This window comes from Electrona antarctica, assembly GCF_951216825.1.
Source record: "Electrona antarctica genome assembly, chromosome: 14".
NCBI classification, from domain to species: domain Eukaryota; kingdom Metazoa; phylum Chordata; class Actinopteri; order Myctophiformes; family Myctophidae; genus Electrona; species Electrona antarctica.
This window is the reverse complement of record NC_136795.1, coordinates 26,975,190-26,998,032: the sequence shown is the minus strand read 5'-3', so window position 1 is coordinate 26,998,032 and position 22,843 is coordinate 26,975,190. Positions and strand designations below refer to the sequence as shown.

General features: G+C 42.8%; 1 protein-coding gene across 1 annotated transcript in view; it reads right to left on the bottom strand.

Annotated features, from left to right (window-relative positions):
* The window catches only part of kcnt2b (potassium sodium-activated channel subfamily T member 2b), a gene marked incomplete at both ends in the record, with an annotated part of 108,842 nt that overhangs the window by 13,729 nt on the left and 72,270 nt on the right, over positions 1-22,843 (bottom strand). Inside the window, 5 exons of the mRNA XM_079521239.1 lie at positions 1,695-1,800; positions 4,912-5,287; positions 6,186-6,460; positions 9,614-9,766; positions 14,333-14,441. Of these exons, the coding sequence (XP_079377365.1) occupies positions 1,695-1,800; positions 4,912-5,287; positions 6,186-6,460; positions 9,614-9,766; positions 14,333-14,441 (1,019 nt within the window). The remainder of the gene's footprint in view (positions 1-1,694; positions 1,801-4,911; positions 5,288-6,185; positions 6,461-9,613; positions 9,767-14,332; positions 14,442-22,843) is intronic.

The window sequence follows — 22,843 nt, the reverse complement described above, 5'->3', positions numbered from 1 at the left end:
GGACTGTGTGTGTGAGTGATGGCAGAGGGAGTGGCGCTCAAACCTTTTCATATCAACGACCCCCTAGAGAAAAATAAAGGGAAGCTCTGCACGCTCAGATCTGCGCACAATCAATGTAAGTTTATTTAGCAAGCTTTCGGTCTACTGACCGTCTTCAGGCATATCAACGACCACCTAAAATGATCTCGTAGCCTTTTTGGCTCAAAAAGATTTTGTGCCATGGGGACCCCCAGATAGGACAGCTGTTTCATGACATTCATTTTCATTTATTTTTATTTTTATTTTAGGTTTTATGACCTCAATTACACCCACCCAACCTGAACATTCAGTGGATATTCTGTGGTCTGGGGTTTTATCTGTGTGTTCTGAAGCCTTTTGAGCTGCAATGAAAATCTCTCAACAGTGGCAAATTCTTATGTCATATATGGATTTGTGGGCTCTTACCTCACAGTCCACACAGGCAAATCAGAGCACTTGTTTGAGCCAACTTTTATATTTATTTTAATATAAATGTTGGCTATATATATATACATATCCCTATTCAAAAAAATATATATCTTTTTGAATATATATATATATACGAGACCCGAAACCCTGATGACCTTGGGATACATCACTGAGGATACGTCCCAGTTGCATCCATTCGTTCTGAGGTATTCTATTTATAGTGACTCATAGGAATAGACTATGTGACAACCAGGTATAGTCTGGTGACCACCGGAGAGACGGGTGACAGCCGGAATGTAGACGGCACCCCGGGAGCAGTATGGGTTAGCGCCCCAGCCTGCATCCTCCGTGAGGAGGAAGCCCAAAAACCTTCGGTGAGGCCTTTAGGAGGGCCATTCGAGCCTGCAGTACTACCGTTGCCCAGCGGTGGAGCCTGCAGAACCATTGCGGCTCAAGAATCCACCACTCCTGAATGAAGTGTCTGGTGCTGGGAGTCTGGTGCAACGCACAGGTCCTAGCTGTACTCCTGGTGAGAGCAGGAGTGGACTTGGTGAGACGTAGGAGGGGCCCGGACAGGAGTCAACCCACAGAGCCTAGTCCCTCCACATGCCAGAATAGTACCTCCCAGTCCCGGCAGAGTAGTTCCGGAGTGGATCCAACGGATTGTGTGGCCCTGGTGGTCTTTCCCTAGTGGGTCTGATCGAGGGTAGCTACTGGGACGTAAGTCGGGACTTGATCACCCCGGCTGGGTCACCCGAGTGAGGGGTATGATGTTCGCGAGACCCGAAACCCCGATGACCTTGGGATACATCACTGAGGATACGTCCCAGTTGCATCCATGCGATGTATTTTCGTTCTGTTCATATTCAGAAGATTTGCACAGCTTTTCACGTTGTTTCCAAAATAGCAGGGTTTGTATATCTGCTAATTTTGAATAGCCAAAGTATAAAATATGGATAAAGTGGTTAAAATGCGTGTGACGTTATATTAACATATTTTACTGGGGGACCCCACTTTGACAACCAATGAGTTGCAGCAGTGTTTCCCAAACAGTGAGGTCAGGACCCATTTGTATCCCAAGTACATTTTGATACCAATAATACTTTCGTACATTTTGAATTCCGGACTTTTACTTGTAACAGAGTATTTCTATATTAAGTAAAAAAAAATGTCCATGCGCAGGCAGCAGAAAGCATACAGTACACACCTTGTCCATGCGCAGGCAGCAGAAAGCATACAGTACACACCTTGTCCATGCGCAGGCAGCAGAAAGGCATCTTCTCCTGCAGCAGGTGGCACAGAGCAGGGGAGCTGCCGATGTAAGGAGAGTTCAGAGGGTAGCCCTTCACCCACCTACACACACACACACACACACACACACACACACACACACACACACACACACACACACCCAAATGAACACACAAGCACTGGGTTACCCTTCAAAGGTTCAGTCTGAATGAACACAAGGCTGCTGTACTTTAGACCTCATACTTAAATGCTTAGAATGAGGTACAGCAGCCTTGTGTTCATTCATACCACAGAAAGATTGGGTATTGGGTAAGACTGACGTTATTGCGAATGCAGTGATTGCGAACGCAGTGAGCATTTACTATGAGACCCAGCAGATCATGTCTGTCTGTCTGTGTGTCTGTGTGTCACGCTGTAACACCACCCGCCCACCACCAGAGGGCGCAGCTGTATCACACACAAAACACACACACACATGCACGCACGCACACACACACACACACGCACGCACACACACACAAAACTTAACTTAAAAAAAACTTAACTTAAAAAAAACTTAACTTAAAAAAAAACTTAAAAAGGAAAAACTTAAAAAAAACTTAAAAAACTTAACTTAAAAACAAACTTAACTTAAAAAAAACTAAACTAAAAAAAAAATCTTAAAAAACACAAAAAAAGAGAACTTAAAAAAAACCTTAAAAAATTACGTAATTTATTCTAATTGTTGTTTTTGCAATTTACGAGCTGCGTTCGCTTCCCGCGTTTGCGCGTCTTACTTGTGTATCTTTCAGGACCTTTCACTGCTTCGTCTCAACCATTACGCTAGTTGAATGTTGCCTCTACTGTAGCCATAAACTACACAGGTTCATCCCAATGTTCTGGGCATCTTTGTAAAGTTAGTGTTAGTAAAAACCAGGTAAAAGAGTAACGTTTGAGCAGACTAACATCAGTCACTCTACCATTCAATGTAGTAGAAGACCTGGCTGTTTACACCGCAGATATGTCGTCTCCGCCTACAGGAAATATGTTGGCGTTTCTGAATTCGTCTATACTGCCCTGAGCAGTATAGCTCCCCCCTTTCATCTGTCCCTGTCCCCACACAGACCACACCGGAGGGGCGCTGTCTCTGCCTGCTTTCTAACAGCACCGAGTGACAGGCTGACAGGTGGGCCAGAGGCAGGCAGGCAGATGATGATTGATGATGGGATGATTATATTTTACATTACATAAACGCTGCTGCCGCCTATCACAAGGCTTTTTGTTTACATCATGGTTTTACATTCACCATCGCTAGTCTACATTTGTAGGATGAGTGGCGCTTTGTAGGCGAGGAGGGAGCGCTTGCTCATTCTAGGAACTCCAACTTCATCAATGTACAATAATAAACATATGTGTTGTTTTGCAGATTCACAGTTTTGCCTGTTTACATGGAGACGGGGGGAAATTGCATTTTCAATGATTTCCACTCTGGAAGGTGTTTTCACTTTGTTGTTGTTTTCACCCCCCAAGCAATACTTTATTTTGCCGTTCTGGTGTAAAAGGAGACCTTAGTGTCCGCCCCACCAATGGGCCCTCTATAACTAAATAAACCTTGGTGTGGTTCTGGTGTAAAAGGAGACCTTAGTGTCCGCCCCACCAATGGGCCCTCTATAACTAAATAAACCTTGGTGTGGTTCTGGTGTAAAAGGAGACCTTAGTGTCCGCCCCACCAATGGGCCCTCTATAACTAAATAAACCTTGGTGTGGTTCTCGTGTAAAGGAGACCTTAGTGTCCGCCCCACCAATGGGCCCTCTATAACTAAATAAACCTTGGTGTGGTTCTTGTGTAAAAGGAGACCTTAGTGTCCGCCCCACCAATGGGCCCTCTATAACTAAATAAACCTTGGTGTGGTTCTTGTGTAAAAGGAGACCTTAGTGTCCGCTCCACCAATGGGCCCTCTATAACTAAATAAACCTTGGTGTGGTTCTGGTGTAAAAGGAGACCTTAGTGTCCGCTCCACCAATGGGCCCTCTATAACTAAATAAACCTTGGTGTGGTTCTGGTGTAAAAGGAGACCTTAGTGTCCGCCCCACCAATGGGCCCTCTATAACTAAATAAACCTTGGTGTGGTTCTGGTGTAAAAGGAGACCTTAGTGTCCGCCCCACCAATGGGCCCTCTATAACTAAATAAACCTTGGTGTGGTTCTGGTGTAAAAGGAGACCTTAGTGTCCGCCCCACCAATGGGCCCTCTATAACTAAATAAACCTTGGTGTGGTTCTGGTGTAAAAGGAGACCTTAGTGTCCGCCCCACCAATGGGCACTCTCGTCTCCGTCGCTGTCCTTCTACTATCTTTACCCCATTCAGACTGATTCTACAAATGTCTTCTAAACACTAACAGTTTTCTGAAAAATGTTTCTATATATCAGTGGTGCGCAAACGCTTTCATGGACCCCAAATATATGTATCTGGCCGTCTGACCCCCATCTGAAAATATGTTGAACCAGGGACCCCTCAGAAGCAAATAATTGAGTTAAAACGTTCGTTGTGAAAGAATATAATATATTCAAAGATTTGCACACATTTTCACTATTTTTCACAAATAGATAAAAGTATAAAAAAATTGTTTAAAGTAGTTAGAAGTGACACAGATGCATTCCAGGTCTTAATGGGTTAATTTTAATATTGTGGTCCGTAACAAACAATCCTAAGTATTGTAACAAAACCCTCGGTATGGTAAGTCACTCTTGGTGTCCGCCGCACCAGTGGGCCCTCTATAACTAAATAAACCTTGGTGTGTAACTCACTCTTGGTGTCCGCCCCACCAGTGGTGCCCTCTATAAACCTTGGTGTGTAACTCACTCTTGGTGTCCGCCCCACCAGTGGGCCCTCTATAACTAAATAAACCTTGGTGTGTAACTCACTCTTGGTGTCCGCCCCACCAGTGGGCCCTCTATAACTAAATAAACCTTGGTGTGTAACTCACTCTTGGTGTCCGCCCCACCAGTGGGCACTCTATAACTAAATAAACCTTGGTGTGTAACTCACTCTTGGTGTCCGCCCCACCAGTGGGCCCTCTATAACTAAATAAACCTTGGTGTGTAACTCACTCTTGGTGTCCGCCCCACCAGTGGGCCCTCTATAACTAAATAAACCTTGGTGTGTAACTCACTCTTGGTGTCCGCCCCACCAGTGGGCCCTCTATAACTAAATAAACCTTGGTGTGTAACTCACTCTTGGTGTCCGCCCCACCAGTGGCCGCCCCTCTCGTCCCGGTCGCTGTCCTCCTTGCACTCGTCCTCGGCCTCGTCCTCGGACTGGTCTCCCAGCAGGTCAAAGGTGGGGTTGCTGACCCCGTCCACCAGCTCCAGCACGGGCGCAATGCTGTGCCGCCGGTCCTCTGACGAGTCGCCCATGGCGGGCAGCGCCAGGGTGTTGGGCACGCCCCCCGCCTCGTTGGTGGTCCTGGAGCCGCTCCGGGTGCCTCTGCCCCCTCCGCCCATGCCCCCGCCCCCGCCTCCGGGCCCACCGCCCCCTCCCCCCATGCCGCCGGGGTCCTGGCCCTCTGGGCTGCTGTCGCTGGAGTCCTGCAGGTCTATGGCCACCGTGCCTGGATTCACAATGATCACATTCACCTTGGTTCAGTTTTAAAGTAAAAGTATCAATGCAGAAATACTCTAGGACTAATACTAAGTCCGGAATTCAAAATGTACTACACTATACCCAATGTACTACACTATACACTAACAATAATGTTCAAGAAAACATTTCTTACATGCACTTTTTGAGCGGTGCCTAACCGCTCCAATGACTGGCCGCGTGCGTATGTCTGTATGTTTGTCTGTCTGTTTGGAGTACGAACAGCTGCAATACCGCTGGCAGCCAGCCAGTGGTGGTGTTTAAACATCGACAAAATAAAATGAATCTTGAGAAATAAATCTGAATTCTATTAGGTTTTGTTGGGGGGGGGGGGCTTTTCTTTTTAAGCCGAATGCGAACGAAAATAAAAGCCTGGTTACCAAGGCTTCCGTGATTGATCTGGAGTAATATCAAAAAAATTGTTTTACAAAAGTCGGCCTCCTGGTGGCGCTATAAAAGGCAGATGCGGAAAATGCAGGTCAAAGGTTTGTCCTTGGCCTCTAGGGAGTGTGCATGCAACATTTCACGCAGATCGGTGCAGTTGTAGGTAAAACATGTGAAAAGCTGCCTCATGGTGGCGCTATAACAGGCCGTTCTGGAAAATGTGGGGCAGAGGTTCATTGTTGGCATCCAGGGAGTGTGTGTGCAAAGTTTGGCATCGACCGGGTTAACGGTGCCGGAGATTAGCTGGTAACAGACGGACGGAAGGACGGACACACACACACACACACACACACACGGACGGAGTGCAAAACATACTCTCTCCCCATGCCTTCGGCCTGGTGGAGACAATTATTGAAATCACCATTAATCGCCATGCAATAACAGAAATGTCATTATAGTGACAAAATGATTTGGCCACCACTGACCCATGCTGGCGATGATGCTGTGGACCGGCAGGCGGGTGAGGCCGTGGTAGATGGTCTGCTGCCTCCCCCGGGCGCCTCCCCCCCCATGGGGGCCGCCCCGCGACGATGACGACGACGGGTCCCCCCTGTGGCCCCGGACGAACGCTGAGTTCTCCTCCTTGGAGATGTTGATGTAGAAGCAGATGTCGGAGCCGCCCATGATGTGGCAGGGCCCCGGGTTCAGCAGGATGTTGGTGGTGTCCAGGCGCCGCACGCCGATTAGACACACGCCGTACCTGCCAGAGCCGCGCACGTGCGTGGAGACACAAAGCACACAGACAGGTTGGGACAAAGTAAGGAAGTAACTACGTTTTGCCTGGTGGTGCATCAGCGGGAGACCGACCGCATGTCAAGCAATTCAATGTGTCCGTCATGTTCTGTGGAAGGAAGTAAAAAGTATTCATGTGCGTGGGGGTATAGCTAATGTGTGCGTCTACTACCCACACATCTTATCAAATGAGCTATTTACCTTGATGTGTGAACGCATTCGACACAGACATTCTCCTGTCCTGTTGCATGCTATATGTATGTTGCATGCACAACACCCGACAATAAGTGATTCAATTGTGATTCACCCGGACATGTTCCAATGTACATATTGTATTATGAGAAAGGGGCTTTAGTAAATTTGACCTTAGGCTCTGTACTTGGTCTGCTCTTTTGTCCCCTTTACATCAAGCATCTTTCGCAGAAAATAGATATACAAGCTTGTGAGCTTACAAGCTTCTACATTGTGAGCTGGTAGATCTGCTATTTTCGTCGAATGTTCCTATGTAAAAGAAAAAGCTTTTAAATCATGTTCAACGAGGGAAGATTTGTACTTGGCTTCCTTTGTAAAAAATGTATTATTCATGCCCTGCGGGTATAGCCATGTGAAATTCATACTGTACATTGAAATGCACCTGTAGATACTAGGCTATTTGTACATTGAAATGCACCTGCAGATACTAGGCTATTTGTACATTGAAATGCACCTGCAGATACTAGGCTATTTGTACATTGAAATGCACCTGTAGATACTAGGCTATTTGTACATTGAAATGCACCTGCAGATACTAGGCTATTTGTACATTGAAATGCACCTGCAGATACTAGGCTATTTGTACATTGAAATGCACCTGCAGATACTAGGCTATTTGTACATTGAAATGCACCTGCAGATACTAGGCTATTTGTACATTGAAATGCACCTGTAGATACTAGGCTATTTGTACATTGAAATGCACCTGCAGATACTAGGCTATTTGTACATTGAAATGCACCTGCAGATACTAGGCTATTTGTACATTGAAATGCACCTGCAGATACTAGGCTATTTGTACATTGAAATGCACCTGTAGATACTAGGCTATTTGTACATTGAAATGAACCTGCAGATACTAGGCTATTTGTACATTGAAATGCACCTGTAGATACTAGGCTATTTGTACATTGAAATGCACCTGTAGATACTAGGCTATTTGTACATTGAAATGCACCTGTAGATACTAGGCTATTTGTACATTGAAATGCACCTGCAGATACTAGGCTATTTGTACATTGAAATGCACCTGCAGATACTAGGCTATTTGTACATTGAAATGCACCTGCAGATACTAGGCTATTTGTACATTGAAATGCACCTGCAGATACTAGGCTATTTGTACATTGAAATGCACCTGCAGATACTAGGCTATTTGTACATTGAAATGCACCTGTAGATACTAGGCTATTTGTACATTGAAATGCACCTGCAGATACTAGGCTATTTCGGGAACTGCTTGTTCCTTGTGTTGTTTCATTCTCAAGATATGAAAGAAAGGCTATTTTCTTTATTTTTTTATTCTAATTCAAATCTTTGTGGAGACATTTTCTCATGTGGTTGCATTTGGCTACACTGCCATTTTTTATCAAAAACAGGTTATTGAAATGCAGTGCATGAATGTGAAAATAGGGGGGAGGCTAAATTGTTTTTTCTTTTGTTCCCAGCACAGATGAGTGACTACTGATTTTGCACTGCTGTTAAATAAAATTGTTGTAATGGCCCTCTGCAATGCATGTGTATGCAACTTTGTTATGGTTAAGAACTAACCGTAACAAACAAACAGACAGACAAAACAAAAAAAGTTACCTTTAAGGATTCAAATTCGAAAATAGCGAAAATAGCAGGCTAAGAACAGACTGTTTTTCTAGCTTGTCAGTCTGCTAGTTTTTATGCTTTTGTGTTACACTGCAATACCATCAAGAAGGGGCATTATTTTACGAAGAAAACAAAAAGTTGGATTAAATATGGAGATAAAAGGTTTCTGCCTGCCAGCAACGATATGCTTTGTTGTATGGTGAATAGCAAAAATAGATGATCTAAAAGCACACGATGCATTGCAATGCGACACGTTGTAAGATTGCAGATCGGCTATTTCTGCTATTAATGGAAAAGCTTTGGAAAAGCTTTGCCTATAATAGGGCATAGCAGTGGGCGTGGTTTTCACTTTTGGCCATTCACTTTTGAATATTTAATTATATGATATACTACATTTAATAAATGCAGTTTTCATTTTCATAGAATCAAATGTTTTATGGTCATGATTCACCAGGATCCTGGATGGCTTGATTCTAGGCTTAAAATAATTGATATAAATATTTTTGTAAATCTCTATGGGAACTCTTCTTCAGAGGTAAATAAAATCATGTGAAAAAAGGACATATATTGAGTGCTGGCATTTTCTTCATTCAAAAACCAGGGATGCCAGGTTGGCAAGTGGTTCATGTAAAACCAGGGATGCCACGTTGACAAGTGGTTCATGTAAAACCAGGGATGCCAGGTTGACAAGTGGTTCATGTAAAACCAGGGATGCCAGGTTGGCAAGTGGTTCATGTAAAACCAGGGATGCCAGGTTGGCAAGTGGTTCATGTAAAACCAGGGATGCCAGGTTGACAAGTGGTTCATGTAAAACCAGGGATGCCAGGTTGACAAGTGGTTCATGTACGACGCAGTATTGATTTTGTCGACTAAAACTAAGACGAAAAATGTTCGTCAACTACCTTTTTTCACTGACTAAATGGAAACTAAATGAAAACTAAGCTATGATGACTAAAACTAAGACCTACAATTGGTTGCATGCTGAAAATAGCAGATCTACCAGCTCACAACGCGTCGCGCTGCAGCTTGTAGATCTGCTATTTTCAGCAAATGTAAAATCAGCCATTACAACTGCGTCAGGCCCGCCAAAACACATTTTAGTCGACAAAATCAACTGTAGCTTTAGTCGACTAAAATCTTACGATGTTTAGTCGACTAAAACTAGACTAACACCAAAACATTCCAATTTCCAGGTGACTAAAATGTGACTAAAACTAAATGAAAACTATTCAAAAGACTATGATTAAAACTAAAATCAAAATGGCCTTACTTCTTATGTGCGTGGAAGGAGGCGAAGGTGAAACTCTTCCCCTGGTACTCCCCGAAGAACTTGCTCTCCTCCAGACGTATGTGATGCACCTCATTGGCTGAGCAGCGCCGGTAGGTGCGCTGCCATTGGTCAGCCGAACATGCTCCGCTCTCCCTGAGACAGAAAAAGGTTAATAGGGACTGATTGGCCACAGGGGGGCTGAAAACAAATGCCACTGTACATAATGTAATATACACATTACACAGTGGTGGAAAGTAACTAAGTGCATTTACTCAAGTACATATACCTAAGTACAATTTTAGGTATATTTTACTTTACTGGGGCGTTTCCAACTTTCAATACTTTTATATGTATTTGTACTTCACTAAAATGATTGGAAAACTTTAGTTAAACTTACTAGTGACTTTGATTATTATTACGTTTAATTATTACATTTCTGTGAATAAAATGTATTTTTAACCAATTAATGAAAATTCTGCAAGTTATGATGAGACTGCATTGATGGAGAATGAATGAATGAATGAATGAATGAATTAAGTAATTAATTAATTAATTAATTAATTAATTAATTAATTAATTAATTAATTAATGAATGTCTTTATTGCAGACTCATGGTCCATAGAAAAGCATACAATGACATACAACAAGGCACATAGATAAGGACAGACGTGCTGACATGTGGCTCCAGTGAATAGCAGCAGTCAATGATGGAAGAAGTAGCTGTTACAAGTACAAGTTCGGTATAAAAATGTATGTAGGCTACTTGAGAGAACAAAAGTATTGGCATCAAAATATACTTAAAGTACCAAAAGTAAATAATCATTATGCAGAAGGTCCCATTTCACAAGTTTTCAAATGTATAAAATGTATTAAAATCCTTTGAAAATAGCAGATCTACAAGCTCACAATGCGTCAAAAATAGACACTATACCTATTTGCTCAGACACTGTGACGTAAAAATTCTCCATTCATTGTCAACGGGAATTTAATGTTTGTTTAAGACGAAGTTTGTGGACGGTAACAAAGTGTGAAGTGAGAGGCGCTATTATCGTCATACATCATCATGCATCAGATTCATCATACATCCCATTCCGTGCTCAGCCAATCAAATCATCTCAATTTGGTACACACAAACACAAACTCAGCCAATGAAATAATCACAAATGCGGTACACACAAACACACAAAGCTGGGCACAGGAGAGGCTTGCACCCCTCAAAAATAGAAAATTGGAAACCGGTAAAGTAAAAAGCACACCTGTGTGAAGTGAGGGGCGCTCTTATCATTATACATCATCTCATTCTGGCCAATCACAATTTGCATCCTCACTTTTGTCTTCAATGTTTGTGTTTACACAATGTTTGTGTTTACACAAACACTCAAACTAGTCATAGGTGGTGGTGGCAGCAAAACAATGTTTGTGTTTACACAAACCCTCAAAGCTGGACATATGAGGGGCTATAGCGCCCCTCAAAAATAAATACCTCAAAATTGTACCGAAGTACAGTAAATGTATGTAGTTACTTTCCACACAGTTGCTGGTATCTACACATCTACATTATGAGTGGCCCACACACTGGTATCTACACATCTATGAGTGGCCCACACACACACAGCCATAGTCATTTCCTCTCAAGGCTGCTGTGGTAACGGCTGCTGACGTCTGTTTCTGCTGATCAATACGTCAATCAGCAGCGCACAGAGTCACAGACACATGCTGCAAGGCCACTTGTCACATGTCCTCAGGCTGGAGAATATATAGTCATTAAAAAGTACAATGTCACACGTCAAAGGTGGACATGGAAGATTGATATTGTTTCCGTCAGGCAGAAACCTTGTATCTTCCATATATATATTAGAGAGAGAGAGAGAGAGAGAGAGAGAGAGAGAGAGAGAGAGAGAGAGTAGTGAAATATAACTGATCTACAAGCTCACACAACGCCTCACATGTGAGCCTGTACAGTAGATAGACTATTTCTTCACTACTTCATTAAAAAAATATTTATATACTAATAAGAAGGGAACCATTTTGGACATACATGGTTTCCCCCCACAGCGACAATATGGTTCAATATGGTTCAATATGTGGCGGCCAGTAAGGTGTGAACAGGTGTGGGTTGTGGTGAGAATGTGACCATGGGCGGGTGGGAAGTATTGGCATCAAAATATACTGACAATACCAAAGTAAAAGTACTAAAATGTGTCAAATCTGTTCGAAAAATAGCTGACCTACAAGCTTGTATAGATCAGCCATTTTTCGAATAGCCAAATTATAAAATGGAGCCTGGGTGGTTCGATTTTGTAATGATAATATAAACTGCAATGCAGCTTACTAAATCTGTCAAATAATTGTAGTGTAAAATATAAACAAGTACTAGATTTGCCTCTGAGATGTGGTGGAGAAGTATACAAAAATGAAATGCTAAAGTAAAGCAAATGTACCTCAAGATTGTAAGGACCACTTTGGCCACTGTCAACCTATATTCATAATTTAGTCCTCACTTCTATTTTATTAGCTTGGAATCCTAGTGGATGATGTCACTGGTAGGCAGGTTTCTGAACTGTCCAAAGCCCTCCTCTGAGACACAGAGTGAGTAGCCAGAAACGTTTTATTATGAGTGAGGTTATTATGAAGATAGGCTGAAAATGGGTGAAGAGGTCCTTTAAATGCAATACTAGGTTACTGGCCACTACGTGGTGGCCAGCAGTGGTGGAAAGTATCTACGTTAATTTACTGTTCATTTTACTTCTACTCCACTACATCTCAGATCCAATAACTAAAAATACATCGCATGGATGCACCTGAGGTCAACGGGGTTTCGGGTCTACCAACATCATACCCCTCACTCAGGCGACCCAGCCGGGGTCGATCAAATCCCGACTTACGTCCCAGTAGCTACCCTCGATCAGTCCATCAGGGAATGAGCAAGGCCACACAATCCGTTGCTCCGGAACTACTCTGCCGGGACTGACTACAAATATTGTACTTTTACTCCACTAGATTTATTTGAAAACGTAGTTAATAATTACTATGTACTGTAGATTTTGATTAATATTACAAAACATACAGTAACCACTTCAGCCTTATAGCCTATACATTTCAGCCACTTGAAAATAGCCGATCTACAAGCTATTTTCAAAATATTTTTGTATAAAAAGTTATTTTACTTTTGTACTTTTACTCAATTACATGTTTTATTCCAGACTTTTACAGAGTAGGCTACAGAGTAGGCTACTTCTACATTGCAGTACTGACACTTTTACTTAAGTCAAACATCACACCTACTGGCCACCACTGGTGGCCAGTAGGTGTGAACAGGCCCTGGGCCGTGGAGAGTGTGACCGTGGGTGGGTGGGTGGGCAGGCTGCAGTGTGCCAGCCGGGCGAGTTTAATGTCACTCCACGGACAGAAGGGTTGGAGAGTGACAAACATTGGCACATGCCAGTGCATGCCAAGGCTCACAAGAGTCCAGCTGGCGCTTAAGGACCTCTTGAGGATTGGAACAAAGCCCGTTTATAGATTTCCGTGGGACCTTTACACTCCACAACTAACAAGTGATTTGTGGTAACAAATTAATTCCCTGTTCATAGTACTGTCTCTCCCAGCAGGATTGAGGATTCCGTTCTGTACACAGTATTTAGATTTAGCTCTTTAGGTTTATTATCCCCGCCAGGTGGACCGAACGGCTGAAGACTAGGGATTATGGAAGCGGCAGTGGTTCAGGGGATAGAGTGGCCGGTAGAGTGGCCGTTGGGAACCACAAGGTTCTCAGTTCAATCCCGGTGTCCTTGAGCAAGACTCTGAACTCCTAATTTCTCCCGATGTGCAGATTGGTGCCTATTGCATGGTATCCTCCGCCATTGGTGTACGAATGCGTGAATGTAATGCAGAATCTATGTAAAGCGCTTTGGATAAAAGTGCTATATAAATACACCATTTACTATTATGTTTTCGCCCCTGTGAATATGTGCCGGTCGGCTGTAAACAGCAAATCTCCGGCACCGTCGGGCCAATCGGCGTGAAACTGTGCATGCACACTCACTAGGCCAAGGAAGAAACTCTGCCCCAAATGTTTCAAATTGGCCCCATGCTATAACAGGCCAATTTCAGTTTTGGCCTATAATTCTTGAACCGTACGGCATACAATTGACATTCCTTTTTCTCTGGATTCTTTGGATCACAACACCATTTCCCACAGAGGTCAGGCCCATTTCCGTCTGACAAGATTTTCCTCTATTTTCCGCTACCAGACTTTCACTGTACAATTTGTTTACAGTATATATATTTTCGACGGGTGGCTGGCATCTCCCTTAGAGATAGGGTGAGAAGTCCAGTCACACGAGAGAGACTCTGAGTAGAACCGCTGCTCCTTCGCCTGGAAAGGAGTTAGCTGAGGTGGTTCGGGCATCTAGTTAGGATGCCTCTCGGGCGCCTCCCTAGGGAGGTCCTCGACGCACGTCCGACTGGGAGGAGACCCCGTGGCAGACCAAAGCGCAGTTGGAGGAAACACATGGACTCACTGGCCTTGGAACGTCTCGGAATCCCCCAGGAGGAAGTCACTAATGTTGCTCTGGAGAGGGAAGTCTGGAGCACTCTGGTGGAGCTGTTGCCCCCGCGACCCGACTACGGATAAGCGGTTGAAGGATGGATGGATATATATTTTTTCTGTTCTGTGTAAATTACTGCCAAAGCATAAGTCAGGCCTGGTTGTGTACTCACTGTCCCCTGGAGGAGTGGATCAATAGGGTGATCAGGGTGGAGGTGGCTGGACACACACAGTTGAGAGCCAGCATGGCGTACTTAAACTCCTCTTCACACACCACATGATCTGAGAGAGAGAGAGAGAGAGAGAGGCACATCAGTGGCGGATCACGCACGCATGCCCGCCTCAGCAAAACACAAACAACAACCATAAATCCTCGCCGTCGGGTGGAAACCCATATGTCCAAAACAGTTATGTTTTCACGAGAAGTGACGAGATGGAACGAAATATTTCAGAAATACCCCCATTTCTGAAAACTCTCGTTCCATTTCCTGAAAACATAATTAACATATATTGTATATTTTCTATACTTGGCTTGACGGTCTTGTACGAAGTAGGAATGTGAAAAACAGAACAAGTTGAAATGTGAAGATACAAGGTTTCTCTCTGCCGAACAATACTGATGCTTCACCAACCAGGCAGAACACTAGATCATCTGCATATCTGGTTTGTTTATAGTTATGCATGAGTCATAGTGACCTGCCTATACAGTATATGGGTATATCGGGTTTATTTATGGTTATGTCTAAGTGAGAGTGACACGGCCCACCAGTAGCCAATATATTTAACCAAAGAAAAGCATTTCCCCATTTCCTTAGAATTAACAGTTTGGGACATACTTCTTCCCGACTACTACTGTATGATAATAATGCATACATAACGTATACTTCTCCACTAACAGCTCGCATGCTGCCTAAAAGCTGCTGTAATTGAGGTTAAAATTAAGTAAGGCCTTTGGGCTGCTGTAGAGACACATCATGCATTTCACTAATTACGCTGATGAAATGAATATTTTTTTTATCTCCAACGCACACGCAGACGCACACGCACACACACACACACACACACACACACACACACACACACACACACACACACACACACACACACACAGTAGATGTACTGTGTAATTGCAGTAATGTGTCAGGCAGCTGGATATTTAAACGTATAAAGATATGCATGGCCAAACAGGGAATAATTAAAGGGAATTAAGCCCCAGAATCTTCATGTTGTCTCATTTTACTGGCTCTGCTCTGGAGCTAAGGGGGTAAACACAAGCTATACATGTACCGAATTCTAAGACAATAATAATATAGGGCCTATATTATTATTGTCTTAGTATTCGGAGCCCATGGTTCTGTGCTGGCTGGGGAGACCTAGCAACAGGCCTGTGGCTTCCCCTCTCCATCCAACACTAAAGGTAGCTCTCCACCGCACCGCCGTCAGTGGCGGTAGGTGTTGGAAAGCGCCGGAAATCTGCTGTTGAAAGCGTCGAAAACTGCAAGCTGCTTGCTTATGACTGTCGGATAGCAGTGGGCTAAAGTGGGTTAAAAAATCACACCCGTGTGAAGTGAGGGGCGCTCTTATCATCTTACAACATCAATTACAACATAATGTTTGTAACAGGTGCTAATGTTTGTTAGTCCTCAAAACAAACATTACATTTATCTTTATTGTCTATGGCGTTTTCTTAAACAAGCATCGTTGAAAGACAAACATTAAAGCTGTATATAGGAGGGGCTAGTGCCCCTCAAAAATCACACCAGTGTGAAGTGAGGGGCGCTCTTATCATCGTACATCATCATGCATCATCTCATACTGGCCAATCAGAATGCCTGTTGCCACAAATTTACATCATATTTGGCGGACATTTGACCTAATTTCTCCTTTCATTGTCGATGGCAAATGTTTGTGTTGCGGACATTTTGTGGGGACAAAACACATCACTTTTAGCACCATAGTAGCCGTCTATCAGTGTCGGCTTCCAACCGACTGCTCTCCCGACTTCATTCGACTGCCACTCTGCCAATCTGTAGTAACCTCAGGGCTCTGCATCCTCTCTGACCTGTCCTGTGTACCACAGGGTATTCCGGGTTCAAATTGGTCTTTTCAGTCATTTGCGCACTCACCAAAAGTCAACAAATTGAGACGTGCCATGGTCATCATCAACTCTGATGGACGAACAAGGAAGAAAGTAACCTGTAGTAGTCTGTTTGGTGAAGAGCTACCTTTAGCAGGGATGTGCAGAGAATGTTAGTGAGGCAGGGGCTGAAATTCCCTTAAAGGGCACTTTTAGCAAAACATAGCAAAAATAGCGGATATACAGCGCAACGCATTGTGACCTTGTTGAGAGCTTGTAGATCGGCTATTTTCAGGGCGCGACCCCGCACTCTTTAGCTACTGAAGAGGCGGGTGTACGACATGGATTATCACACATAGGACAAATTCTTTACACAAAATTCTGCGTTAAAGTTTACGAGAGTTCGGAAAAAGGCAATTCTCCTGAATGCTGCCTTTGGTTACGGAATGGAAAGGAAAGTGGGGGCATTTCGCATTTCGTTCACCATTCATGCTTTGGAGAGGACACTTTAGGGGCGGCAACCGATAACTGTTAATTGTATCACGGAACAGTCATGGAACCAGGTGACGTTCGCTACATCAAAGCAAAGGCTTGTTTTAAAAGGAAACAGGAATCAGTGGTTCTCAAACCAATGTATTTGGCCAAGGACCCCCATCTGAAAAGGTTTTGTGCCAGGGAAGATTAATGTTAAAGAATTCCAAATTATTTAAAATAAATTGTTCTTCATAATGTTTGAAAAATAGCAGATGTACAAGCTCGCAGCGTGGCACAAAGTGAGTTTGCAGATCGGCTATTTTTGCTATTGGATAGTGCTTAAGTGATTAACACAGCTCACAGGAGCCAACACAACCACCAGTGATCGAACACAGATAACAGTCTGCTCATTTCATCTGTTGCTGACTGTCAGCACAAATCATTCCTTTTGTGGAAAGAGCAATATCATTTTATATTAGCAGGGGGGGGCTGGGCCCAGGGAGCATCCACCAGCCCCCTGCTGTGTAATTCCTGATTGCATTATCTACAGTGACGAGCAAGCATATTACACCTGTCTCCTTTACCAACATGCCTTGATGTTGAAATGTGCAAACTTCAGAGAGCAGCCTGGTATTTAAATTTAAATCTAGCAATATGCCAGCTGGCATGAAAACTCCACAGTCTGCTCCCCAAACAAGACATCCACAAAGTAAACTACCGGTTGGATTGACATGCAATTCGCTGCTCCGCAGGTGAACCCCACTTATTTTGGTTGTCCTTGGCAGTGCAGGTCCTTTGGAAAAAACCAAAGACATCAAAAGTTCAAAGATCAAATATGCGGTTATAATCCGTCTGTAATGGATAAAGCCTTGGCCTGGAAGAGAGGTCATCAGGTCGTCCAAAAACCTTCTTTTAAAGTGTTATTCCGACCCTTAACCACAACACTCTCCAGTTGGCGGGTCAGCAGTGATTCACGGGTTGAGAACCCCTGCCCTACTTCATCATACTCACTGTGAGCTTGTACATCATCTATTGTCACAATTTAAAATGGACATACAAGGTTTCCACCCGATACCCAAAGAAATAAAGAGGCTAAGTAGACTTGAATTCATGAATGGCGTGGTGATGGCTCAGTCTTAATTAATGCTTGTTTGTCAGAGAGAGCTGTAAATAGTACTCTATGTTGATCAATGATAGCAGCGAGCTGGCATTCAGTCACATCCCATTCAAAATAGTGGCTTTTAACACAGCGCTAATGGACCTTGTGAAAGGACTTGATTGAATCAACTTCACTTGGTTCTTGAAGCAAACAGCATACCACGCACACACATGTGCGCACGTGCACGGCTAGACGCACGCACGCACGCACGCACGCACGCACGCACGCACGCACGCACGCACGCACGCACGCACGCACGCACACACACACACACACACACACACACACACACACACACACACACACACACACACACACTATAGGCCTGTCACAATTATTACATAATCGTAAAATCACAATTATTTGAGATAATCCCAATTATATGGCATAGTTGAAAAATGTGGAAATCTACAAACTCACAACTTGTGAGCTTATCCCTGGCACAAACTATTTTCAGATATAATTTCTGATTGTGATTACCTCAAATAATTGTGATTAGACGATTATGTGTAATTGTGACAATTATTTGAAAACCTTTGTTACTATAGTTACTTTGTAGATTAACATGATATATTATATTTAGTCTCTCCGAGTCTCTCACGTGAGTGAACTTCTCATCCTCTCTCTAAGGGAGATGCCAGCCACCCGTCAGAGAAAACTCATTTCGGCCGCTTGTTTTAATCTACAACATCACACCTCATGACCATAGGTGAGAGTAGGAAGGAAGATTGCTCGGTAGACAGAGAGCTTTGCCTTACCTATCCCTCTGTATGATTGTTCAACTTTGACTAGATATTGAGCCCACATTTCTTTAAGAATCTTAAAAAAACATCTATATCTCATATAAAGCCTCAAGTTTCTTTTCATGACTCTTGAAAAGGTTTTATTTTTAATTTGTTTAAAATTGGGTAAACTATATTTTAGTTGTGTCCTCCCTGTTACTGTTAAAAGAAAACACCCCTTCAGAGGTAATGGGATGTTCCAAAAGCCCATCCTTTCCAGGAAGTGACATCATCACTTTCATGAACTTGCTGGCAAAAAGTTAGCCAGTTCTTTGAATTAATTTTCTTTGAGTTTTATAATGTTTGACATTAACCCTATTACCCTGTTTAAAATGAGTTTGTTGTTAATTTGTTTAATTAAAAGAAAAGTTACACATAGACACCTTATAGGCACCTGATGAATGCATGCCCATGTGGTGTCATTTACATGCACCACACAGCTACTGTAGCAATGGCTTTAGCATTTTTCATCAACTCTGTTACCGTAAACCCTGTTACTATGCTGTTGTCAGCCCTGTTACTATCCAATGTTAAGTCAACCCTGTTACTGTTAACACTGTTACTATCCTGTTGTATATAACTCTAATATAAATAAAAAGGCTAATGTAAAATCGATTTATCTCATATGTTATTAAAAGTGATCAGTTATCCACACGTAATGTAATGTAATGTTATGTAATATAAAATATTTTGTTTTGATAACTTTTGCTTAAAAATAAGATGCTGTATAGGGTTATCAATTGCAAAAATGCAGGTTGATCTGTGTGTAAAAAAAGGAAGACTCATCAATATTTTAACTTAACAAGCACACTGGGTGTAGCAAGAGGAATTCATCTTTCTTTTTTGTCCGCGTTTTCATAGAATGACTTGTAAAACTGTCATGGAAATGGCACATATTGCATAATGAGTACTTTTGGTAAGTATATTTTTATGCCAATACTACTTAGAAGAAACACGGCTTTCCAAATGGCAACATGAAAACGATATGGACACCCCATGGCATGCGGCCAACGCAATCTGTGCACGGAGATGTGGGAATAGTAGATGCGAATGCAAATGCGCCGGCGAGGCCAACAACCAGAAATGCCCAGATGACATTTGCAAAGCGGCTCTAGGAGCAGATAGGAGATCTCTCTCAGGTGGAAAACCGGGAAAGGAATCACAGTAGAGCAGATGCTGATGAAATCACTGGACATGAACAGCAGGCTGGAGACCTCAGCCGCTTCAAAGCAACAGTGGTGTCAAGCAGAGGGTCCCAACCACCGGTACGCGGACCAGAGCCGGTCCTACCACTGGTACGCGGACCAGAGCCGGTCCTACCACCGGTACGCGGACCAGAGCCGGTCCTAACACCGGTACGCAATGTGGGCCGGAAATTCAGTTTTGAATATAACCCTCTTTGTTTTCAAATCTCTCATCCCTCATATGTGGCCGACCTCATAACAGTGCCCCCTGCAACTAGAGCTATCAGATCCTCCACTCTCAAACTCCTCGCAGTTCCTCCGTCAAACCTAAAAACCAGAGGGGATCGGTCTTTCTCTGTAGCTGCTGGAATGATATTCCTTTTCACATTAAGGCTAGCCCCAACCCTTGAGACTTTTAAATCCAAATTGAAAACCCATCTTTTTAGTCTGGCTTGAGGTTTTTTACATGTTGTTGTTTGCTGTTTTTGTTGTAATTTTGTTTTGTTTAGCCTGTTTCATTATTGAGCTATGTTTTTACTATTGCTATTGTCTTTACTAATTGCACTATTAATGTGTGTTCTGGAAAGCACTTTGGGTCAACTGCTGTTGTTTTTAAAGCACTTTGGGTCAAACTGCTGTTGTTTGTAAATGTGCTGAATAAATACAATTGATTTGACTTCCAGCAGATAGAAGTTGACTCGGTCGCAAGATACCAATACCAAGGACTCGTCAGTGATGTCACGTCCCAGTGGTTTTTAAACGGTTTCGAGTCTGTGCTTCTTCCGTGTTGCATAACAACAGTGACATTACTGTCAAATCCATGGCATCTTTATCGTGGTAGCCAATTATTTCACGTGTCTTCACTCTTCATGATCAGATGTGTGACAACAAGCTGTCCTACTTTGTCCCGATCGCGCTAATGAAACACTAAACAGGATTATTATTTCATGTCAACATTCAAGCACAACTATCAGAAGATGTAACCCAGAGAAAGTAATTTGTCACAATGCAAGTTTCACTAAAGTTTTCCACCTGTAATTTCGGATACAGACATACCGTAATAACCTTTTTTAATCAATCATCCTTTTTGATATAATGCCACGCCATTTCTCGCTATATACATTATTGTAGCAACATGGAAAGTGTCACCGATGGCGATGGCTGTCCCGGGTAATAAAAGTATACCAACGTACAGGTTTAACAGATCTAAACAGGCTAGTTCACTCTTTGCTGAATGAACATGGATAGATAGATAGATAGATAGATAGATAGATAGATAGATAGATAGATAGATAGATAGATAGATAGATAGATAGATAGATAGATAGATAGATAGATAGATAGATAGATAGATAGATAGATAGATAACATAAAATAGTCTAAATACAATACATGAAATCAACATACATAAGAGATCAAGGTACAAATTATTTAAGAAGACCCTCACTGAGTCTGTACCTATAGTTAAGATTTTTCTTTGTTTTGGGTCGGTCACGGTGCTCAGGTACTGTATTCTGCCACTGCGTATTCTCTGTTTAGGGCCAGATAACATTCTAGTTTACTCTGCTTTTGTGTTGCTTCCTTCCAATGTGTCAGGTAGTTTTCCTTTTGCTGTTTTATAATTTGGTTTTTCGTCATCCTCTGCTCTCCTGTCCTCTCTCTCCCCCCGTCATCCTCTGCTCTCTGTCCTCTCTCTCTCTGCTTGAGGGGCCTGAACTCACACTGCCACACAAACCTGATTACCCACATGAAGTCAAACACACGCAACAAGACACACACATCTATTGTACACACACACACACACACACACACACACACACACACACACACACACACACACACACACACACACACACACACACACACACACACGCACGCATGCGCGCACCCGCGCGCACTTGCAAGCACGCTGTGAACGGAAATCAATTACCACAACGCAGCACACTGCACCACAAGCCCATTCTGCTTCCATAAAAGCCTCTGAGTCTCTCTTTTCGCCACACAGCCCATTTGGACACGCTCTGATCTATTCCCAATGAGCGTTATAGCCATTGTCAAGCTATTCCTGGGGATCAAATCAAGTCTTGACTGCAGGGCTCATTAAAAGCCTCCCACACTGGCACTTAGCGAGCATTTTCCGAGCAGTGTCACATTGAGGCAACACCACTAAAAGCCCACGTGATGGCATGCTGATTCGTTTCCCTGGGCATCCCTATCTTAATGACACAGAGAACTCTGTATAAAGTCTATGGAGGATGCAGGCCATGATTAGCCCCCCCAAGATCATTAGTGTTCTGATTCATAATGAATAGCTTGTAAAGCCCAGGGGGGGTTCTCAACCTGTGGGCTACGGACCGCTGGTGGAGCGTGATTGTGTTGCAACTTCCAAGTGGGCCCCCAAAATAATTGAATATATATATATATATATATATATCTCATGTTGATTACGGTAGGTGATGTAATGGTGATGTAAAACAAACGGTGCCAACACAAACATTAAATTATCTTTATTGTTAATGGCATTTAATGTTGACAAAATGAGTTGTTATTGGAAACGTATAATATTTATGCTATTTCCATTTATCCAATCCGGATAAATGGATGGATTGATCCTTAAAATATGTTTACGTACTAAAAATGTGATTTTGAGAGGTGTGCATATTTTGATTTATCAACTTCTAATCACTGGAGCAATTATTTTTGTTTTCTTGTCCACATTTGGAGTTATATCATGGCAAGGTAACTACACAACCCAAACCTCTACGAAAGTGGCCTTGCACTTTAAGTAGAAATTATGCAGAATATCATCATGTCAAGTTTTCAAATGTATAAAAATATATTGAAAATAGCAGATCTACAAGGTCAGATCGTCTATTTTAAAATTGCCGAAATGCATATAGAGCTTAAGTGGTTAATGTATGTTTAAAATCTCCAAATAACTAGTAACCAAAGTTTGTAGATAAATCTAGTGGAGTAAAAGTACAATATTGCATCTGAGATGTAGTGGA